Source organism: Dicentrarchus labrax, unplaced genomic scaffold, assembly GCF_905237075.1.
Source record: "Dicentrarchus labrax unplaced genomic scaffold, dlabrax2021, whole genome shotgun sequence".
Lineage (NCBI taxonomy): Eukaryota > Metazoa > Chordata > Actinopteri > Moronidae > Dicentrarchus > Dicentrarchus labrax.
This window is the reverse complement of record NW_026136706.1, coordinates 12,908,462-12,926,841: the sequence shown is the minus strand read 5'-3', so window position 1 is coordinate 12,926,841 and position 18,380 is coordinate 12,908,462. Positions and strand designations below refer to the sequence as shown.

Genomic DNA, 18,380 nt, shown 5'->3' with positions numbered 1-18,380 from the left:
GACAGATATGGGTCTCTTAAAACTCACACAATGCTGATGTTATTGATATGGCGGCCAATATACAGAAACAAAATAGACCGTTTTGGACTGATATAACTATGCAAAGGTAATGAAATGAAATTAAAGAATATTAAGTTAATATAAGATTAAAATGTAGGCTACATCATCAACCAATTCTAGAAATTCTGTGAAAATGAAGAAGGAAGAGAAAAATAAAATAAATAACTAAACATCAGCATTGTAAAAACAGCAAGCCTTTATTCAATGTGTACCAGAAAAAAACATATTGGTGGATATCAGATGACATATATGCCGATACCTATATGATACTGATATGTCTGCAATAGGCTAGTAGTTAATAGTTAATACTGTTTGCCGTACTTTTCTGATAATAATGATAACAAACTTTATTTATATAGCACTTTTTTTAACAAGGTTAAAAAGTGGTTTGAAGAAACTTGAAGAGACTTTTTAATGTGGGTTTTGATGCTTTTATCCAAAAGTTCTTCTCATCTGCAGATATATTCTTTGATCAAAAGAAAAACAAGCATCCAAAAGACAGTGTGTCACGTATTATTTCTCAGTGGCATTCGGAGCTCTTTGTTTTGATCGATATATGTTTGTTTTTTTCAGGTACGGTGGCTTTGCTTTTGGCATGCCGCTCCCTCCTGACTTACAAATGGACCTAACAGCGGTGCCCAAAAACCGCACTCTGTCTAAGGTATGTTTGTCTCCTGCTTCCCTGCTGCCTGTCTCATTATCACTTTAACTGCTGTACTGATGAGTAGTTGAAAGTTAAAACATGACATCCTAGCTAAAGTTGTTTGGCTACAATATCAAGGCTCACAGATGGAGCTGCATTGTTACACCATCAGTGTCATCATAAATATTCTTTACTGCGGCAATTGTGCCACAGTTTTAGTGTGTACATTTCCTCACATGATGACGTCTGCATTTATTGCCTTGTTTCCAAAACATTTGGATAGTATATTTTAAAAATGTAGTAGACTTACATATCCTGATCTGTAGCAGTGTGAGTGATGGTTTCTGTGCATGTCTGTGTTTGTGCTTGCATGGGTTTAGGTCTGGTTCAATCCTGAGGGCCACCACACAATGCCAGCATACTTAAACAGCCTCAGCAACTTAATCCTACGCTCCAATCTTCCAGCAGACAAGGATCCACGTAAATATGGTAAGCTAGAGTTGGTACTGGGAAAATATTTTTTTATTAAATGTAAAACAGTACACAGTGTGAGATTTTAGTTAGATTGAGCAGTGATTCTATACGTTCAAAGGCAAGAACGGTAAAGATTACTGCTATCTAATCTAAATTTGTTATTGTTTGTTGATTTTAGAAAACATATTTATAGTGGTATTGACCTTAATTCATGTGGACACACAATACTCCCTGGTTATTGTGAAAGATAAGCTGAAGAAAATGAGTGGGATTGAGCTAAAAGGAATGCACACATCAGCATTGGGAAAATCTATCTATCTCGGAAGGTGCTACTGATTGAGCACCCAGTGCATTTTTTATACTAAATATAAAGAGAGCTGTAAACAGTGTGTTTACTCATGGTTCATTTCACTGGATTAAAGCCAGGGGGTGCTGTGTGTCCTTAGACTCACATCACTATGCATGCTGAATACTGATGAGGGCCACTCACTGGGGAGCTATGCTAAAGAGATCGAGGCTGGCCCACGTTTTCAGTACTGTTTCAGCTCTGAGTATCACCCTGACCATCTGCCTGGCGGCAGGAGTACACAAACATACACACAAACACATGAAGAAATGCTCATAAAAACACAACAGTGCATGCACAGTAGCACACGCACACACACAAATTTCTTCCCCACCGGATGATAAAAGTGCTCCAGGCTATAGTGTAATCATTTAAATGTTGCCTGCTATCTCACAGCGGTGGCGGAGGGGGGTGTCAGGGGTGGAGATCCAGGGAGATTACTTTTCAAGGTGATGGTTTATCTGTCAAATCTAAAGCCCTAACCCTCACATTGTGTACTGCAGTACCAACTCTGGGTTGGGACCCTTTTGAGGTTTGCATCAAACAGTGTCTCTCGCAGGATTTCTGACCTTAACCGCCCACTGCCCAGTGCCATCACACTCCTGTCCGCTGTCAACAGTAGAGATTCTGATCACTCCCACATGCAACATTGTTTTGTATTAAAAGTCTGTTTGCCCCATCCCACAGAGAAAAAATGCAGTTACTCAACTGTTTAATAATCCACCTTTACAAGTCATGAACTGAAAAAGAAGCCTTATGTAAAGGTCCAGTGTGTACGATTTAGTCAGTGGCATCTAGTGTTGTATATGCGGATTGCAGCTCCCTCGCTTCACCCTCCCCTTCCAAGCACGATGGAGAAACTATGCTGACCATTGAACGCATAAATGCCCCTATTTAGAGCCAGTATTTATCCTTTCTTGGTTATTGTAGAAACATGGCACTTCAACATGGCAGACTCCATGGAAGGCGACCCACAGTGTCTGTAGATATAAAAGGCTCAGTCTTACAAAAACATAACGTTTAATATATTCAGGTGATTATACACTAATGAACACACCTATGAATATTATATTACATTTCCGCCAATAGATCCTCCTAAATGTCACACACTGGAACTTGGATTCTTAGCTTGAGGCACTGAGAACTAAAATATTCTGAAAATGATGTAGATCATGACCAATTTCTCTAATTTATTAAAATTAGTCTATGAGTCAATCAACAGAAAAAAAATTGTTTTAAGGAAAATTGGCAAAAAAACCCACCGGTTCTAGCTTCTCAAATGGGAATATTTGGTGGTTTTCTTAGCCCTTTGTAATAACATAACAGACGGCTGCAGCTCACAATGAATATAATTGTTAGTTGCCTTGGTAGTTGTTTCTCATTGGAAAAAAACTACCGACCAGATCTGGGAACATCAAAAACAATGATGATGTTGTAATGTTAATGATTATCAGATTTGGATCAGTCAATAGAACCCATCTATCCTACCGTAGTGCCCTTGAGTAAGGCACTGATCGTCCAGCTTGCTCTAGGGTTGTTGTGCTTTGGATGTGCTCACACTCTCCTATCTCAGGAAATGTAAGCAGAGCCATGTAGGGGAGTAGTTCATGTCTGTGAGCATCTAGAAGCCCCCAAAAAATGATAAAGAAAATTCAATTTCCTTTGTGTGCACTGGCAAATGAAATCATCTTGCACTATATTTTTCAATTAAGTGTGTCCCTGGCTAAGAGAACATCATTGCTCATTTGGCTCCTGTGCTTGAAAAATAGCCTGTATGCTGTTGTTTTTCTACCGCTAACATAATATTCTATTTCTTTCCATTACAGCCATTTCAGTTTCCAGTCACCCCTATTTCGGCCGGGTGGATGATGAAGATGCAATGTAAGGACTCCACTTTAAATCCTTTCTTCTGTCTGTCAGTATTCAACAACATCAGTGGCCGCACTTGCGAATAGATTCTAATTAGCATTCTAATAGGTGAAAATATCTCAAAATTAGTCAAGTCATGATGAATATAATTGGCTGTTGTTTGGCTGAGCCCACAATAAATTATGGAAGCATCCTACTGTTCAATTCAGGACATCTAATTCAGGGTGGACTCGGGGCAGGGAGGTACATGACAGCAGTATTTACCCATATTTGATTTTCTAAATGGATTTCCCTGAGCTTGCACTATTGATCAGAGTCCCAATATAATGAGTGTTTACCCTGAAGGTGGCACAGAGGTGGATTGATTCTACCCTACTTCCCAAAATGAGTTTATTTAAAATACTCCACATTCTGCTTTAGAGACCCAGACTGCGGAATGAGTGCTTGTGTGTGCGCTTGCATGTACGTATGCAGATGTGCGTGTGTTCCAGAGGATCAAATCAAATAAATCATTCCAAGAGTGGGTTGAGCTAAAGCTGTGGCCTCATGAACGTCTGTCCTCTCCAGAGCCTTATTAGCTCTAACCATTTCACTGACCATTTCCCTGTGTTTACTGCCCTTCAGTTTCTCCACATACACCACATTTCTTTATGTGTATAGCATTTCCGTAGCTGTTGGCCTACTGAGGTACTGCGTGTGCACAATTATCCCTCCTTCCAGGGAGATATTCTGCTTCTTCAGTTAAAGACACAACAGGCGTATTACTCCAAATGTCTTGAGTCTCACGGTGTAGTTTTGGCCACCAGAGAATTTCTAAGGCTATCTTGGCCATACTGATAACAAGCCCGTTCAGTAGCTGCTGCTGCTGTCTATCCTCCGTAGTTAGTGCTGCCCTAAAACGCCCACCACATGTCACTCTCTGCTATTCTCTCTCCTTCCCACTCGGTCACTCTGTCAGCTTCACCGTCGTCCCATTTTTTCAGCCTTGTGTAGCTTGTTCTATTTGGTTGGTGGTGGTGTGCCCCGGCCAGAGGAGAGAGTTAAAAGTAGTACAGTAGCGTGCAGGGCAGGGATAGAGAGCATGGGAGATGAACAGGTAGCAGCCTCAAGAAAGTTTTCACTGGCTTGAAGAGTAACCGAGGGATCAAAGGCTCAGCTGGTAGTCTGGGGTCTAGTCTGGACAATAGGCTCTGCAGCTTCACAGTAACACAGTTGGCCTACCGCCTATACAACAAGAGCAGTGTGAAGTTGTTCTCTATATGGAGCCATCTGTTTCTTTTACAGTTATTATCTTGTCAGAGGCGAAGCACAAGCATCTCTTTTAACAAAGCTGTTTGTTATTAATGAAATTCCAATTATTGTGAGCTACTTCAATAGTTCATATGAGTCAGGCCCCAGCAGGGAATGAAATGATAGTTTGCAGAAGGGTTTTGAAATGGGTCATTGTTTTCTGGAAAAATGACACCAGGTTGCCTCATTCAAAGTGACTCTGCACACCAGAGTATATTGATTCATTTGTGCACTTGTAGTAACTGCACAATACAGAAACAGGTTAAAATAAAAAAATAAAACAATACAGTTGTTAAGGATCCAGGAATATAATGATTAATACATTAAGAATTGCTGGGGTTGAATAATTCACTAATTACAGACATGAATGATAATTAATGATGTCAGTGCTGTGACTGACATCTGAATGATCCCATTTTTTTCCTTACAGTGTCCAGGGAATGCTCCAGATCCTAGTGGCTATGTGTGTGCTGACGGGTTACTCAATCACGACAGCCAGCTTTGCCATCTATGAAGTCAACGAGCACCACAGCGGCTCCAAGAGGCTCCAGCACATCGCTGGCATCAGTGAGCCCTTCTACTGGGCTGTGAACTACTTCTATGACATGGTAACATCTTCGAATCACCTAACAGGAGAACATCTCACTAATCTGGATAAATGTAGTCGAACCCTTTCTGTGTCAATCATCAATCATGCTCAATAAAAGCAAAAGCGAACATATGTATAATATATATCAATGTCCAATGCTACATTTTAGATTGCAAAAAAAAATTAATCAAAATCAAAATTAATTGATAGCACAACCTCTTTTTACATTATTATGAATGCATGTATTCGTTATTTATATAAAACCAAATGTTTCAATTCAATAGCACGCCTTCATTTTGCTGCATCATATCCCATGTTTTTCCACAGGTCATGTATCTGATCCCTGTGACCTTGACTGTCGGTGTGATCGCAGCCTTTCAGATTGAAGCATTCACAGATCGGCAAAATTTGGGTGCCGTCACGCTGCTTCTGGTGCTCTTTGGGTGAGTAATTTTTGCCTCACAACATCATGTTGTGCAGTCTAATGATGTGTTCACAGGGATTTTAGGGGGTGGATTTACAAAGCTCACTGAAAAAAAATCGATGTCAGTTTATGGCATTGTTTGTCCTTTGGCTTGTTTTGTTTGTGACATTGTTGACCGAAAGTAATTTGACTATGGAAAAGGTCGCATGAGGCTTACAAATCAACATTCAGAGACAAAGCCACTGTACTAAATATGTCGATGTCTGTTTGCTTCATTGTTAAAGGAAAACTATGTTTTTTTACAGCTTCAAAAATAAAAGTGATAAGTACCACAAACTCTGGAGGTGCAAAGATGCAGCTAATGACGAATATAATTTACATGTATTACAGTGTATGATGTATGTAAGCTTATGTAAGAAATAATATTTTTATTCAATATTATTCTGCGGTGGACTGCAACTTGTTGGGTCCGTTTAGTTGTTTTTCGAGAAAATAGTGGGTTGTCTTTGCCGTAACCTCCAAAACCTTCAGCTACATTCAAACCCAAATCATCCAGGGTTTCTAAATGTTCAAAAGAATGTCCTCACATACACACTGTGTTTTCTAGCTTATGCTGCATGTTACTTTGTGTTCCACCAGGTTGGATTTACAGCACTGAGCATAAGGAGGCTGCTGTTCTTCTAACGCAAATATAACTCAGTTATTCAGAATTTCTTGCAAAGACAGATGGTGGTAGGATGGAAAACATGTTTGTCCTATTCAAGCCAAAGACGCTACAGCGAGGGGAGGGAGGGAAATCAGGAGGCAACAGGGCTTAAATAGAAATAATATGACTTGGTGTGAGAGAGACTAGCTAGCTACGGTCTCGAGATACCAAGGTTTTTAAAATCAATGAGATTTAGATTTTTGGAAAGGTGTCAAACCAATGACATGCCGTGTTTCCCGCATCTGGATCACTGAGATTATTTACACCATTCACCAACTGTAGCTGAAGCTTAGTCTCCTATGTTTCCTGTTGCTGTTGCAGGCCTCGTCCTGAGCCCCAGATCTTAGGAGGCCAAGTCAGCACTCTGCTTCTCATTTATCAGACAGATGTCTCCCTCCCAAGCAATGAATAATCACAGTGCTCCATCTGTCAGGCTGCACCCACCTGGTCTGGTCTGCAGCCTTCTTGGTTCTGTTCCTTGTCATGGCTTGGCACCCGCAGTCTGCCTACCCAGCACCTTTTTTTTTGGGCATGGCACGCAGATGCTTTGTCTCTGTCTGGCTCTATCTGTTCGTGTCTGTCTCTTTCTTTTCCCCCCACCCTACTTTTGTTCTTTTTCATCTCTTTCTCCCTTCTTCACTTCCTCTCCGTCTCGCTGACCCAGACACCCCAATCAAATGAACAAGCAGATTATGTGAGACAAAAGAGAAAACAAAAAAAAAGGGAAAAGGATGCTCTGCCACCAGGGGAATAAGGGGAGAAGTAATTTATCTTTCTCTCTTTTGGCGTCATGACTGAATGTTTACCCTCCTCATGGTGTGGTATTTTTCCTCCATCCCTTTTCAGTATTCTTTGGTGCCTATTTTCATCAGTCTCACAGCAGCTCTGTTCAGTCAGTTAAAATCCTGACCACTCCAGTTAAAAAAATGCAAGGTCATGTCATTTTGGAAGATAAGGAGGACTGTGTAAGTTTTCTGTATTTGGAACCAACCGAGCCAGATAACAGCAAGGCTATTTTAAGGTGTTTGTGTGGAGTTATTTTTACTTGATGCTGTGTTTAAAGCGTCCTGTCATTGTCAATTCCTCAGGTTTGCTACCTTCCCCTGGATGTATCTGTTATCAGGCGTCTTCAAGGATGCAGAGATGGCCTTCATCACCTATGTGTGCATCAACCTCTTCATCAGTATCAACACCATCATGTCCACCTCCATTCTATACTTCCTGGGTCAAATTTCAATGCGCAACCCTGAGGTCAGCATACACTAGATCTAGTTAAATGCATGCTTATATGTATGACTGTTTATTAATTATTAGAAACCCAGCCACTCCCTGTAACTGCAGTGATATATAGAGTTGCAGAGGAGTGAGAAGGGCAAACATACCTCATATATCCAGTGACAGGGAAGTGAAGATTACAATTCAGGATGAGCTCTCAGGTTTTATATCCTCACTTCTTTCCCTCTCTCTATCCCTCACTTCTCAATCTCTTCTGTTCTGTCCATCCCTCTGCAGGTCATCCAGGACATCTTCATGAAGCTGAGCTACGCCTTCCTAATCTTCCCCCAGTTCAACTTTGGGAATGGGCTAATGCAGATGGCCAGGATGAACATAGAGGTCCAGATCCTCAGTGGGTACGGCATCGATGCCTATAAGAACCCGTTCTCTCTAGATGCCCTGGGCTGGATGTTCATCGCCTCCTTCATCCAAGGCTTGGTCTTGTTCACCCTGCGCCTCCTGCTCAACAAGTTCCTCATGCGCAAAGTCAGGTGAGGAAAGCAGTAGAGAGAGACAGTGTGGCCATGCCGTGAATGAGCGTGATACACGACCAGCCTTGTAATTGAATTGAGAATATTTTGTATGTACAGAATGTAGAACTAAATACATTTCTCCTGAATATCACACCACAAAGTGCTTTCTTTACCTCCAAAAGTTGTTTTCTACTGAAAGACACAATTCACTGCATTTTATAATCCTCTTGAAGCCCAGAAAGGGAAAAAAAATGCAGAAAATAGACACATGAGTATGGTTGAATATGTGTCCCTTTTAAGTAACTAAAGAAAATAATAAAACAACAAAGATACATGTCCTAATGCCAAAAATATTGAGCTCCGAAGATTGGCACCAAGTTTCAGTCAATCACAGATTTAATGGGTTGTTTTCTGCATCTCTGCCAGTTCAACTCAACTTACCTGTAACACCTAATAGTATGTATAAAAAAATCCATCTCCCTTTGCAGGCATCTGATTTGCAGCAGAAAGACAGTGCCCCAGGGGGCTTGTGAAGATGAGGATGAGGATGTGGCGGCTGAGCACCTACGGGTGTCCAGTGGAGCAGCCAGCTCAGACTTACTACAGGTCAACCAGCTCACTAAGGTCTATCAACACCTCAAGAAGAAGGTCCCTGCTGTTAAGAAGCTCTCTGTGGGCATCCCGGCAGGAGAGGTAAGCCTTTACCCATAGTAGAAATATGAATGACTAAATCCATCTGAATCAGTAGGATAACAAAAGGGACATAAGTAATGACTTCTATCAACCTGTTGTGAGATTATAGTATTATAGTACTGTAAAGTGGAGAAATGCTTCAGGATGACTAAACAATGGGCGTTTGCTTACAGTGCTTCGGTCTGCTGGGAGTGAACGGAGCAGGAAAAACTACCACCTTCAAGATGCTGACGGGAGATGTTAGCCCCACTGATGGCTCAGCACAGATCAGGGACTGGGACGGGTAAGTTGTTCATGAATTTATTTGTTCATCATCAAACACATACAATGCAACCTTTATTTGTTATATTGTGCTGTCTTGCTTTGCCTTCTGTTTATACTTGTGGCACTGCATGCACATTTCCTAAACACATCAGGTTAGCATCTGTAGGCCTATACTTAAAATGTATTCCTGAAAACTGAACATTATTCATGAGAATCACTACAGAGGAGATGACAGAAGAAAACCCATCACAAGACACTGCTTTGATTGAATTTTTGCAGGTGCCCAAGCTGCACAGTCTAATGAATCTGAGCTAGATTCAATTTGCATAACACAAATATCCACAAATGAGGGATGTTATTGCCTCGCATCAGCCAAAATTCGAACCAAAATGGTTTGGGATTTAACAAGTAGCAGCTGTATCCCAGACTCTCCTATACAGGTATAAACCCCCACTGTGCTCTTGAGTCTGGCTCCCTATTACAGCTCTGTTGTTGTTGAGCTGTGTGTTGGGTATTCCCAGCACAGCACACTACAGACAGCATGGCCAACAGAACACCCTGCCCTACACCTACACCATGTGTGGTGGATGCCATTTAAGAGAATATGTCTTTCTTATATGTCTTTTTTCCCCCAGGCGGTTGGTAGATATCATGGAGTGCCGCAACGAGGGAATTAACATCGGCTACTGTCCCCAAGTGGATGCACTGGACGATCTGCTCACTGGAGAAGAGCACTTGTACTTCTACGGTCGCATACGAGGCATCTCAAAGAAGGAGTTAGACGGGGTAAGAAAGAGCTGACTCTGCGCTGCTTTTCAAAGCTCCGGTTAGTGACAACACCATCCACAAAATGACACGGGATCTGATATAAATTCAAAGGTGCACTCCCACTGCAAGACTAGTAACTGTCAGTGCTTCCATGCATACTGAATCAGAGTGCGTGTTAAGTGTTGAGTGATGTGCGCTGAAAGCTGTACTATCTGGGGCAAAATGGAAAAGCTTTTGTTGTCAGCTCGTGCAATCCAAACTTCAGAATTAAGCTGATGCTGTGTGCTTCACTGCAGACAAATTTACATTTAAACGATACTTTGATGATGAGAGGATCTCATTTGACATGTCACTTTAGCCCCATTCTTCCCATTTATCTTTCTGAGAACTAATCAATCTTGCTTCTGTGGTGATTACTGAGTGTGCCTGTCTTTTGCTGCCGCTGCTGCTGACATGAGAGGAATCGGCGTAGCAACCAATCAACAAGACGATGTGATTTCTGATTTTCCGTCTTGATTTTTTTTGTTCAAAAAGAAACACAAAGGAAACAGCTCCGAGGTTTGGGAACATTTATAGAAAACATCAGGACAAATCTGAATTGTATGCAGAAAAACATCTATCTATGTTCGTTCCAGTCTCTCTACACCATTTTACAGTTTAGGGTCCAAAAGCACAAAACATTGATTGTCTCTGACAATCTCAGTCATGTTACAAACAGAAGTATGCACACACAGACACACACACATGCTCACACAGACAATGAAGCACAGAAATGGATCCGTCTGGCTTTAATCGCCACCACTGCTGTTGTTACAGCTCCTCTTCTCTGGTCAGGATAGTGACAACAATGGTTATAATGGCCACTGCATCGGTGTCAGGCTAATTCACAAAGTGAGGTTATATATAGAGTCCCTCTTATGTTGTCTCCCACTGACAGTCCCCGAGCTGTGGATAATGAGACAAGCCTTAATGGGGTCATTTCGCATTGACATGGTTTTGTCAGGCTTAATGAGCTGTTACATCAAAGGTGATAGAAAGGGGCTTTTATGAGCGAACATAAAAAAAACAACATGTTTTGATCTGAACCAGTCAGATATATGCTATGTTGCCAATGTTAATTATTGAAATTTGGCTGCTGATACGTTTTTTTTTTAATCTAAAGTACGTTATGTCCTAAACTGTGTAATAACTAACCTGCTTAATAACCTGGATCAGTGAGCCCAGAATCATATGGAAAAATCAACACTAAAGGCAAATCCTCTTACAGGGGAAAAGCAAAGAAAGCTATCTATTACATTGGCTTGCTTCATTGATTTGGTTTCCAAACTTGCCAACTGATGGGAAAAAGGCTAAAGCATACCGATGGGAAATCACCTCAAGCTATTTGAAAATGAAGTGGTATTTACAGCACACTATTTCATGTAATTAATAGGCAAGCATAGATATTTTTAAGTGACTGAAATGTTTATGAGCCATTAAAGGGTTTTTCATGCCTGCTTTCAGGATAAACTGATATGGACCAAACAGATTATGCCGTGTCAGTTCCTGTTCTCTAAAGCTGCAGCCTCAAGACAGCATTGAGTTTAGAGGGAATAAAGTCACCAAGTGAAGTCGTCATTGTTGTACAAACAAAATTAAATATGCATGGGAGAGGGACAGATAGATACCTCAGTTTTTCGCAGTGTAGCTGTACTGGACAGAATAGGAAGAGGCAATAACAGAAATGAATATCAAGCAGCCAATAAGATGTACCTTTTGCCCTCAGAAAAGCTTCGTGAAAATCCACCTTTCCCTGCTGTTATCAGGTCTTGAATTGTGTGTGGTTGGATATTGGACTTTCTCTCCAGAGAGAGGACCTTCATGAATGATGATAGATTAAAGGGATGGAAAATCAACTTCCTTTCAAAGGTCCAGTGTTGTTTAGATCCGCTGGATCCACAGATGGGGGTTGACTTTATCCTTATGTGCCAGAAACTAGGCAACAGCATACTGGTCTATAAAAGTGTCTTATATCCCTTTATGGTCATAGACCCATGCATAGCAACCATTAAACCTACTGACTCCCTGTAGACTCCCAAGATCATTACATATCTCCTGCATTGATGAGCAATTTGCAGCAGACACGGGTTGGAGGTTTGCCTTCCTTCACATATAAACCTATTTGGTAGAATCAATTCAATTCAATTCAATTTTATTTGTATAGCACCAATTAAAAAAAAAAATAATTCCCGGAATTTAAAAAAAGAAAGGTAAAACAAATAAAAAAAATTAAAAAAAAACAACAAAAACAACAAAAAAAAAAAAATGGGAAAAAAAGAAAGAAAAAAAAACTTAAAAAAAAAAAAAAAAAAAAAAAACCCCCCCCGGGGGGGGGGGGGGGGGGGGGGGAAAAAAAAAAAAAAAAAAAAAAAGGGGGGGAGGAGGGGGAGAAAAAGAGAGAAAGAAAAAAAAAGGAAAAAAAAAAAGAAAAAAAAAAAAAAAAAAAAAAAAAAAAAAAAAAAAAAAAAAAAAAAAAAAAAAAAAAAAAAAAAAAACAAAGAAGAAAACAAAAAAAAAAACCCCCAAAAAAAAAAAAAAAAAAAAAAAAAAAAAAAAAAAAAAAAAAAAAAAAAAAAAAAAAAAAAAAAAAAAAAAAAAAAAAAAAAAAAAAAAAAAGAGAAGAAAAAAAATCATGTCTTTGCATATTAGCCAAGTGATTTTAGTGTGTTTATTGTATAGAAATTATTTTTGCAATTTATCAACTTGCATGCTAAGCATCTAATAAGATGTTTAAAGATGTTTGTCCATGTAATAATATATTGGTCCTGTAACTTTAAAAGGTCAAACATACTGCTAATTGACATTTGGGTTAATGACTTGTCTGTGTAGCCGCCTTCTTGGTTAGATTAGTGCATTTAAAACTGTAATCCTTCTTCATATGGTGTTTGTTACATTGCCTGTCATGTATAATCCTCTGCATGCTACCTTCAAAGGTGGTGAAGTACCTGCTGAAGAAGCTGGAGCTGACCTACCATAGAAACATCACTACCGGTGGTTACAGTTGCGGCACCCGCAGGAAGCTCTCCACTGCGCTGGCTCTCATTGGACATCCACAGATCCTGCTCCTGGTGAGGACACACCTGTTCGCGCCGCTGTGGCTGCCTGTTTAATTGCCTAACTGGCCACCAGACAGAAAATATTAAACTAACTATACACTACTGTTCCTCCTTAAAGAGTCTTTGAAGTAAAGATATTGATCCCCTAGACTTGACAGATCTCATATAGTTAATTAGTCTGCTTTCTCGGGCTTACCCAAGGGTGGTCTTCCCTGTAACTTTTAACTTTGTTTCTGCCTTATGTCTCAATCAAATCCTTCCTTTTCTTCTTCTCTCTCCTTCCTTCTGTCTCTCCATTTGTTTCATTTCCTCTGTGTCTTTTTAATTTCCCCATCCTCTCTTGAATTTTTCCTCTACCTCTTGTCTTTCTTGTTGTCTTTGTCTTTATTTCTTCCCTTTGCTATTTTTTGCTTTGTCTGTAACACTGAGCCTTCCCATCTCCCTTCCTATTTTGCAATTATGCATGTGTGTTTACTGTTTCTTGTTGCCCTTGTTTTTCCCTTTGCCCTCTGTATGCACTGCACTCTGTTTGCAACACACTGCCTTCCTCGATTAACTACTTGTTTTTCCTTTGATCCCTCCTTTTGATTTGAACCGTCCTTGCCTTCTTTCACACCTGCTATCCTCTTCTCATTCCTCCTCTCTCCACAGGATGAGCCGAGCTCTGGCATGGACCCTCGCACCAAGCGCCACCTGTGGAAAATCATCTCTGAAGAAGTGAAAGGAAAATGTGCCGTGGTCCTCACCTCTCACAGGTTAGGATAGTAGCAACCCACACACACACACACACACACACACACACACACACACACACACACACACACACACACCTGCTACAGTTTGTCTTTGGATATCACAGATACATATTACAGTTACAGTTAAAAGGTAAAGTGCGCTTTTTCACATATTAACTGTCGATAGCAAGTAGGATAAGTAATAACTGCTAATTACTGTATGTTCAAAGGGCCTAGTTTGACCTTTTATCTTTCTCTCCTCGTCTGTGCATCTCAGCATGGAGGAGTGTGAGGCACTGTGCAGCCGCCTTGCTATCATGGTGAAAGGGCAGTTCCGTTGCCTGGGCTCCCTGCAGCACATTAAGAACAGGTTAGTGACCTCTGCTCATCCTCCAATCCAGCCATTACTGTTCTCCCCAACCCCCCGCCTCCACAGCCTCCTGTGTGTCCACCACCTCATGGCCACCCCTCAGACATGTAATAATACTGCTTTGTTTGTAAAAAATCTTCTTTTTGCAGGTTCGGCAGCGGGTTTACTGTGAAGATGTACTTGGCCGAGGCCTCCAGTGACACAGAGGCAATCACTGGCTTCATGCAGCGCCGATTCCCCAGCACTTATCTCAAGGTGAGCTTTGCCGGCTACCTAAAGTAGTCAAGAGAGCTTGGTAAAGAAGAAAGAAAGAGATTAAGAATACATTGCAGTGGAGACAATGTAACAATTCAATGCCTGCTCACTTTCATATATTTTGGAATTGTCCACTAATCCAGTCCTATTGGCAAGAGATAGTAACAGAAATAAAATCAGTAATGAGTTTTGTGATGGATTAAAGTTTTGGCACGATATATTTTATATATTTATATATCCAATTGGATTTAACGGTCAGGACAAGTATCTTCTTAAAGTATTACTTGTAGCAATAACTAAGAAATGGTAAGATAAGAAACCACCAGTAAAAGGAAAGTGGATAGTGATAATAAAGGAAATTTACAAATTGACTGTATGTATTACTGTAAGTATTTTTCCAAACAATGTATACACATGAATATAGATATTACATAGAAAGATAGGAAAAACCTTATTATAGTATTGTTTGTCTTTCTGTTTTTTTCTTTTTCTTTTTTGCTCTCCTCCTTCTTGGTTGTGGTCTACTAGTATTATCATATTTATAATTCCATCATAACCCTTTTTCTGTTATTTATTTGTTCAGTGGGCTCACACTGGGTTTGCATGTGTATTTGCTAAATGAATGTCATAAAATAGCAGTCATTTTTAATTCCCTCTGAGGACTAGATAGATTGCAATCCTTACTTGATGCCCTCTTGGTGTTGTCTCTGTATGCCATTCTCTCTTCCAGGGACTATGGGACTATTGACAAGTAACCTTAACACAAAGCTAACTGCTGTACCAATAACATTTTAGCTGTATTGTACTGTCCCTGGTGACTTGTCTGTTCAGTTCTGTGCATCTATGTTCCACTGGAACAAAAATTACAAAGTTGAAAAAAAAGAATACATTGCAGGTGAATGTTGTATTTGTTGAGTTCGTTGTATCAAGCTGAATGATGTTCACAGTTTCAAAGCAGCATTAGATCGATCTTTTCTGACACTTTGGGGCTAGTGGAACAAGCTCATATTATCGGCATACAAAGTTGTTAAGGCGAAGGTGTTAGCAACAGTTGCCTATTTAGACATCCAGCAGTAGTGGAGCAACATTGGCATTCATTTGATTTCATGTTTTTGTCCACCTGATGAATATAAGTCCAATATTCACCCCTCATTTAGCTCTGTTTTGTTCTTCTTCATCTCCTGGGGGAAATCTCTGGCACTTTAGAAAGCTAAATTCTCCACCATGTTTACAAGCTAGTTGCTGTTTTTGTCTTTCAGTTGTTTGGCGTTGGGCAGGGTTGCGTACATTGGGTCAGGGTTTTTTGCTAGCTGCAGCTAGAAACATGGTTGAAGGCGGTGAGAGTGGACCAAAACAGCAAAGTTGTGGGCCATAAAACCACCATAATGAGCTGAAAGGCGTTACAAAATAAAAACTCTATAGAGCCGAGTGGAACTGCAGCATAGGGTTATAATTTTCTGTATACACTGTAATTGACCCATTTCACATGACACATATTCATTTGATCCATTGCTAAAATGTCAGTTTGTGCAGCTTTAAAGAATCCATATAAAATGATCTATGTGTTATTGACTTTAATACCTCACTACCTGTGTGTCTTCTTCAAAAAATCTAAATTCTCTCTTTCTTAACTAAGAATAGAAAGCAATTCATTATATAACCAGTTGTGTTCAAGGTATTAGTGTTCCCCATCCCAGAAATTCAGTTAGTGTCTATATATATTTATGTAAATACATATACCTACTGTATATAGAATAGGGTATAATATACTGTATATAGATTAACAATTTCAATTTCAGTTTTATTTGTAAGCGCCAATTCATAACAAAAGTTATCTCAGGAAACTTTTCAAATAGAGCAGGTCTAGACCATACTCCTTACGAAATTAATTACAGAGACTCAGCAGTTCCCAGAAAACAAACAAAGACAAACAAAGGCTGTAGATTTCCCTCTCAGGAAATAATTTTGTATTTTTATTATTGTAAGATTGAGCAATCTTGGAAATGTATTTTGTTGATATGTGTGATGTTGTTTGGTATAAACAGATTTTCACTGTATTTTACAGAATTAAAGAGTATATTTCACAATTTTTAACGCTCTGCCTATGCATTCTTTCCCAATACACAGGACCAGCACTCCACTATGGTGGAGTACCACGTACCAGTTGCTCCAGGAGGGGTGGCTGACATCTTCGACCAGCTGGAGTCCAACAAGAATGCTCTGCAGATCAAACACTTCTCTGTGAGCCAGACCACACTGGATGAGGTGAGGAAAAGAGACAAGACTTAAACAGAGAAAGAGGGAGAACTAGTGTGAGGTTTTGTAGGGGTGGGTAGATGGCAGCGAGGGACAGAAGAAAAAGGGACAAGAGATGAGAGAAGAGGAGTGAGGGTGGGAGGGGAAGCAGGGACAGAAGAAAGCTGAGTGGGAGTGAAAGAGTGAGTTGAGAAAGTTTAAAAGAGGCAGAGGGAAACTGACAGAAGGGTACGCCTGAGGGAGAATAAATGGAATATGAGTTAGGGAGAGCTTTATATGCAGCCAGTGCTGATATTCTTCAACCACTCTGCCCTTCTGGGGCTCTGGGATTGGAAGATACCATAGGCAGACTAAAAAGAGGGGGACTGGGGAGGGAAACTGACCAGCAGATTAATTTAAATTAATGGAGTTAAGAGAAAAATAATTGTCTTTTATATTGGCATTTGCCTGGCACTTAAATTATTACTGAACCTTCACAGGTCTTCATTAACTTTGCCATGGGAAAGATTGGTGGGGAAACCATACCAATTCACAGCGAGGATGAAAGTGACGGCCTGGGCTCCATTAAAGCAGTAGATACATAGAGCTGACTGCCATCTTTTCTTTGCCATTTTGTCCACTGTGAAATGAAACACAGTCTCTTCAAGTAAATCTGCCTTTAATCTGCCCTTTATGTAAAAAGTAAGAGTTTAAACCATTTGTGTTTTAGAAATACTGATTATCTCATGAAAATGCCTTGGTTGATCATATGAAGGGTAATTTATGTCTATACTTAATAAATTAAACTATTAATGAAGAGCAGAATAACTCATGCACATTTGCATACATGCACAGAAGTCTTATGTTTATTGACCCTTTTCCTATCTTACAAGTCTTTCTTTAATTCTACTGATCTTATTATTTATGAAGGATGACATTAATTTGTATGCTATTAATTTCTTTCTCTGGTGGGTCTCTGTTTACTATTAGAATATTATACTATAGTCAAAAAAACCAGTTTCCTATTTAGAATCAATTTTATTTCAACTTAATGTTGACAAAAACCTGATTTTATCTCATCTTAAAACACCTATGCACTAAATATACAACATGCCTAAAAAGGAAATTTTAGTTGAAGGTAGATGCTATTGTGGCTACTGGATGAAATGTGACAAAAGAAAATGATCAGAAGAATATCCTTAATAGGCAATTTTCCCTTACTTATTAACACTTCCAATAAGGGCATACTTACAGTAATTTCTAGAATGAATGTACTGAATATTTAATGGACTCTTGCCTGCTCATGGACCTGTGTATCAAGCCTATTTTTTATTATTCTAATAAAGCTATTTTTCAAATGCAACCGCTGTTCATATGCCTATTAGCCTACATGCTTTTATTGTGTTTGAGCGTCGGATAACATTCAAAGATCTTTTATTGTGCTGCTATGGTTGACCTAGACCACTAAAAATCCAGCTGATTTCTTATGACATTATGCCTGATGTTATTCTCTTAAAAGTCATTGAAGAAGAGAACAAAGTCAGGTAATCACACAAACATGTAAGATGAAGAGAGTCAAGGGGATATAGCCATAGGTCACAGCTAAAATAAAATTGATTTTGAAGAAGAAAACATGAACATATTCATTTAGAAGTATTGCTATTGACATAAGCTGCCCAGATGACTCAAACATAATATTTCTTCTGTATATATATGAGTTCAATATTGCATTAGGCCTGGCAGGGGATACATACATTTTGTTTATGCATTTTTGATTCAATCTAATTTAGGCACATAAATGCATATTTATCTATAAT

At 39.6% G+C, this 18,380-nt stretch overlaps 1 protein-coding gene across 9 annotated transcripts in view; it reads left to right on the top strand.

Moving 5' to 3' along the window:
• Positions 1 to 17,926, top strand: part of abca12 (ATP-binding cassette, sub-family A (ABC1), member 12) — a 65,088-nt gene extending 47,162 nt beyond the window's left edge. For all 9 annotated transcript variants that reach the window (XM_051403527.1, XM_051403526.1, XM_051403519.1 and 6 more), the window contains 16 exons: positions 634 to 721; positions 1,084 to 1,192; positions 3,350 to 3,404; positions 5,113 to 5,290; positions 5,599 to 5,714; positions 7,490 to 7,652; positions 7,914 to 8,167; positions 8,638 to 8,842; positions 9,016 to 9,125; positions 9,742 to 9,892; positions 12,847 to 12,981; positions 13,621 to 13,724; positions 13,981 to 14,073; positions 14,223 to 14,328; positions 16,456 to 16,593; positions 17,064 to 17,926. In XM_051403527.1, the coding sequence (XP_051259487.1) occupies positions 634 to 721; positions 1,084 to 1,192; positions 3,350 to 3,404; positions 5,113 to 5,290; positions 5,599 to 5,714; positions 7,490 to 7,652; positions 7,914 to 8,167; positions 8,638 to 8,842; positions 9,016 to 9,125; positions 9,742 to 9,892; positions 12,847 to 12,981; positions 13,621 to 13,724; positions 13,981 to 14,073; positions 14,223 to 14,328; positions 16,456 to 16,593; positions 17,064 to 17,168 (2,110 nt within the window). In that variant the 3' untranslated portion in view covers positions 17,169 to 17,926. The remainder of the gene's footprint in view (positions 1 to 633; positions 722 to 1,083; positions 1,193 to 3,349; positions 3,405 to 5,112; positions 5,291 to 5,598; positions 5,715 to 7,489; positions 7,653 to 7,913; positions 8,168 to 8,637; positions 8,843 to 9,015; positions 9,126 to 9,741; positions 9,893 to 12,846; positions 12,982 to 13,620; positions 13,725 to 13,980; positions 14,074 to 14,222; positions 14,329 to 16,455; positions 16,594 to 17,063) is intronic.
• Positions 17,927 to 18,380: the final 454 nt, after the last annotated feature.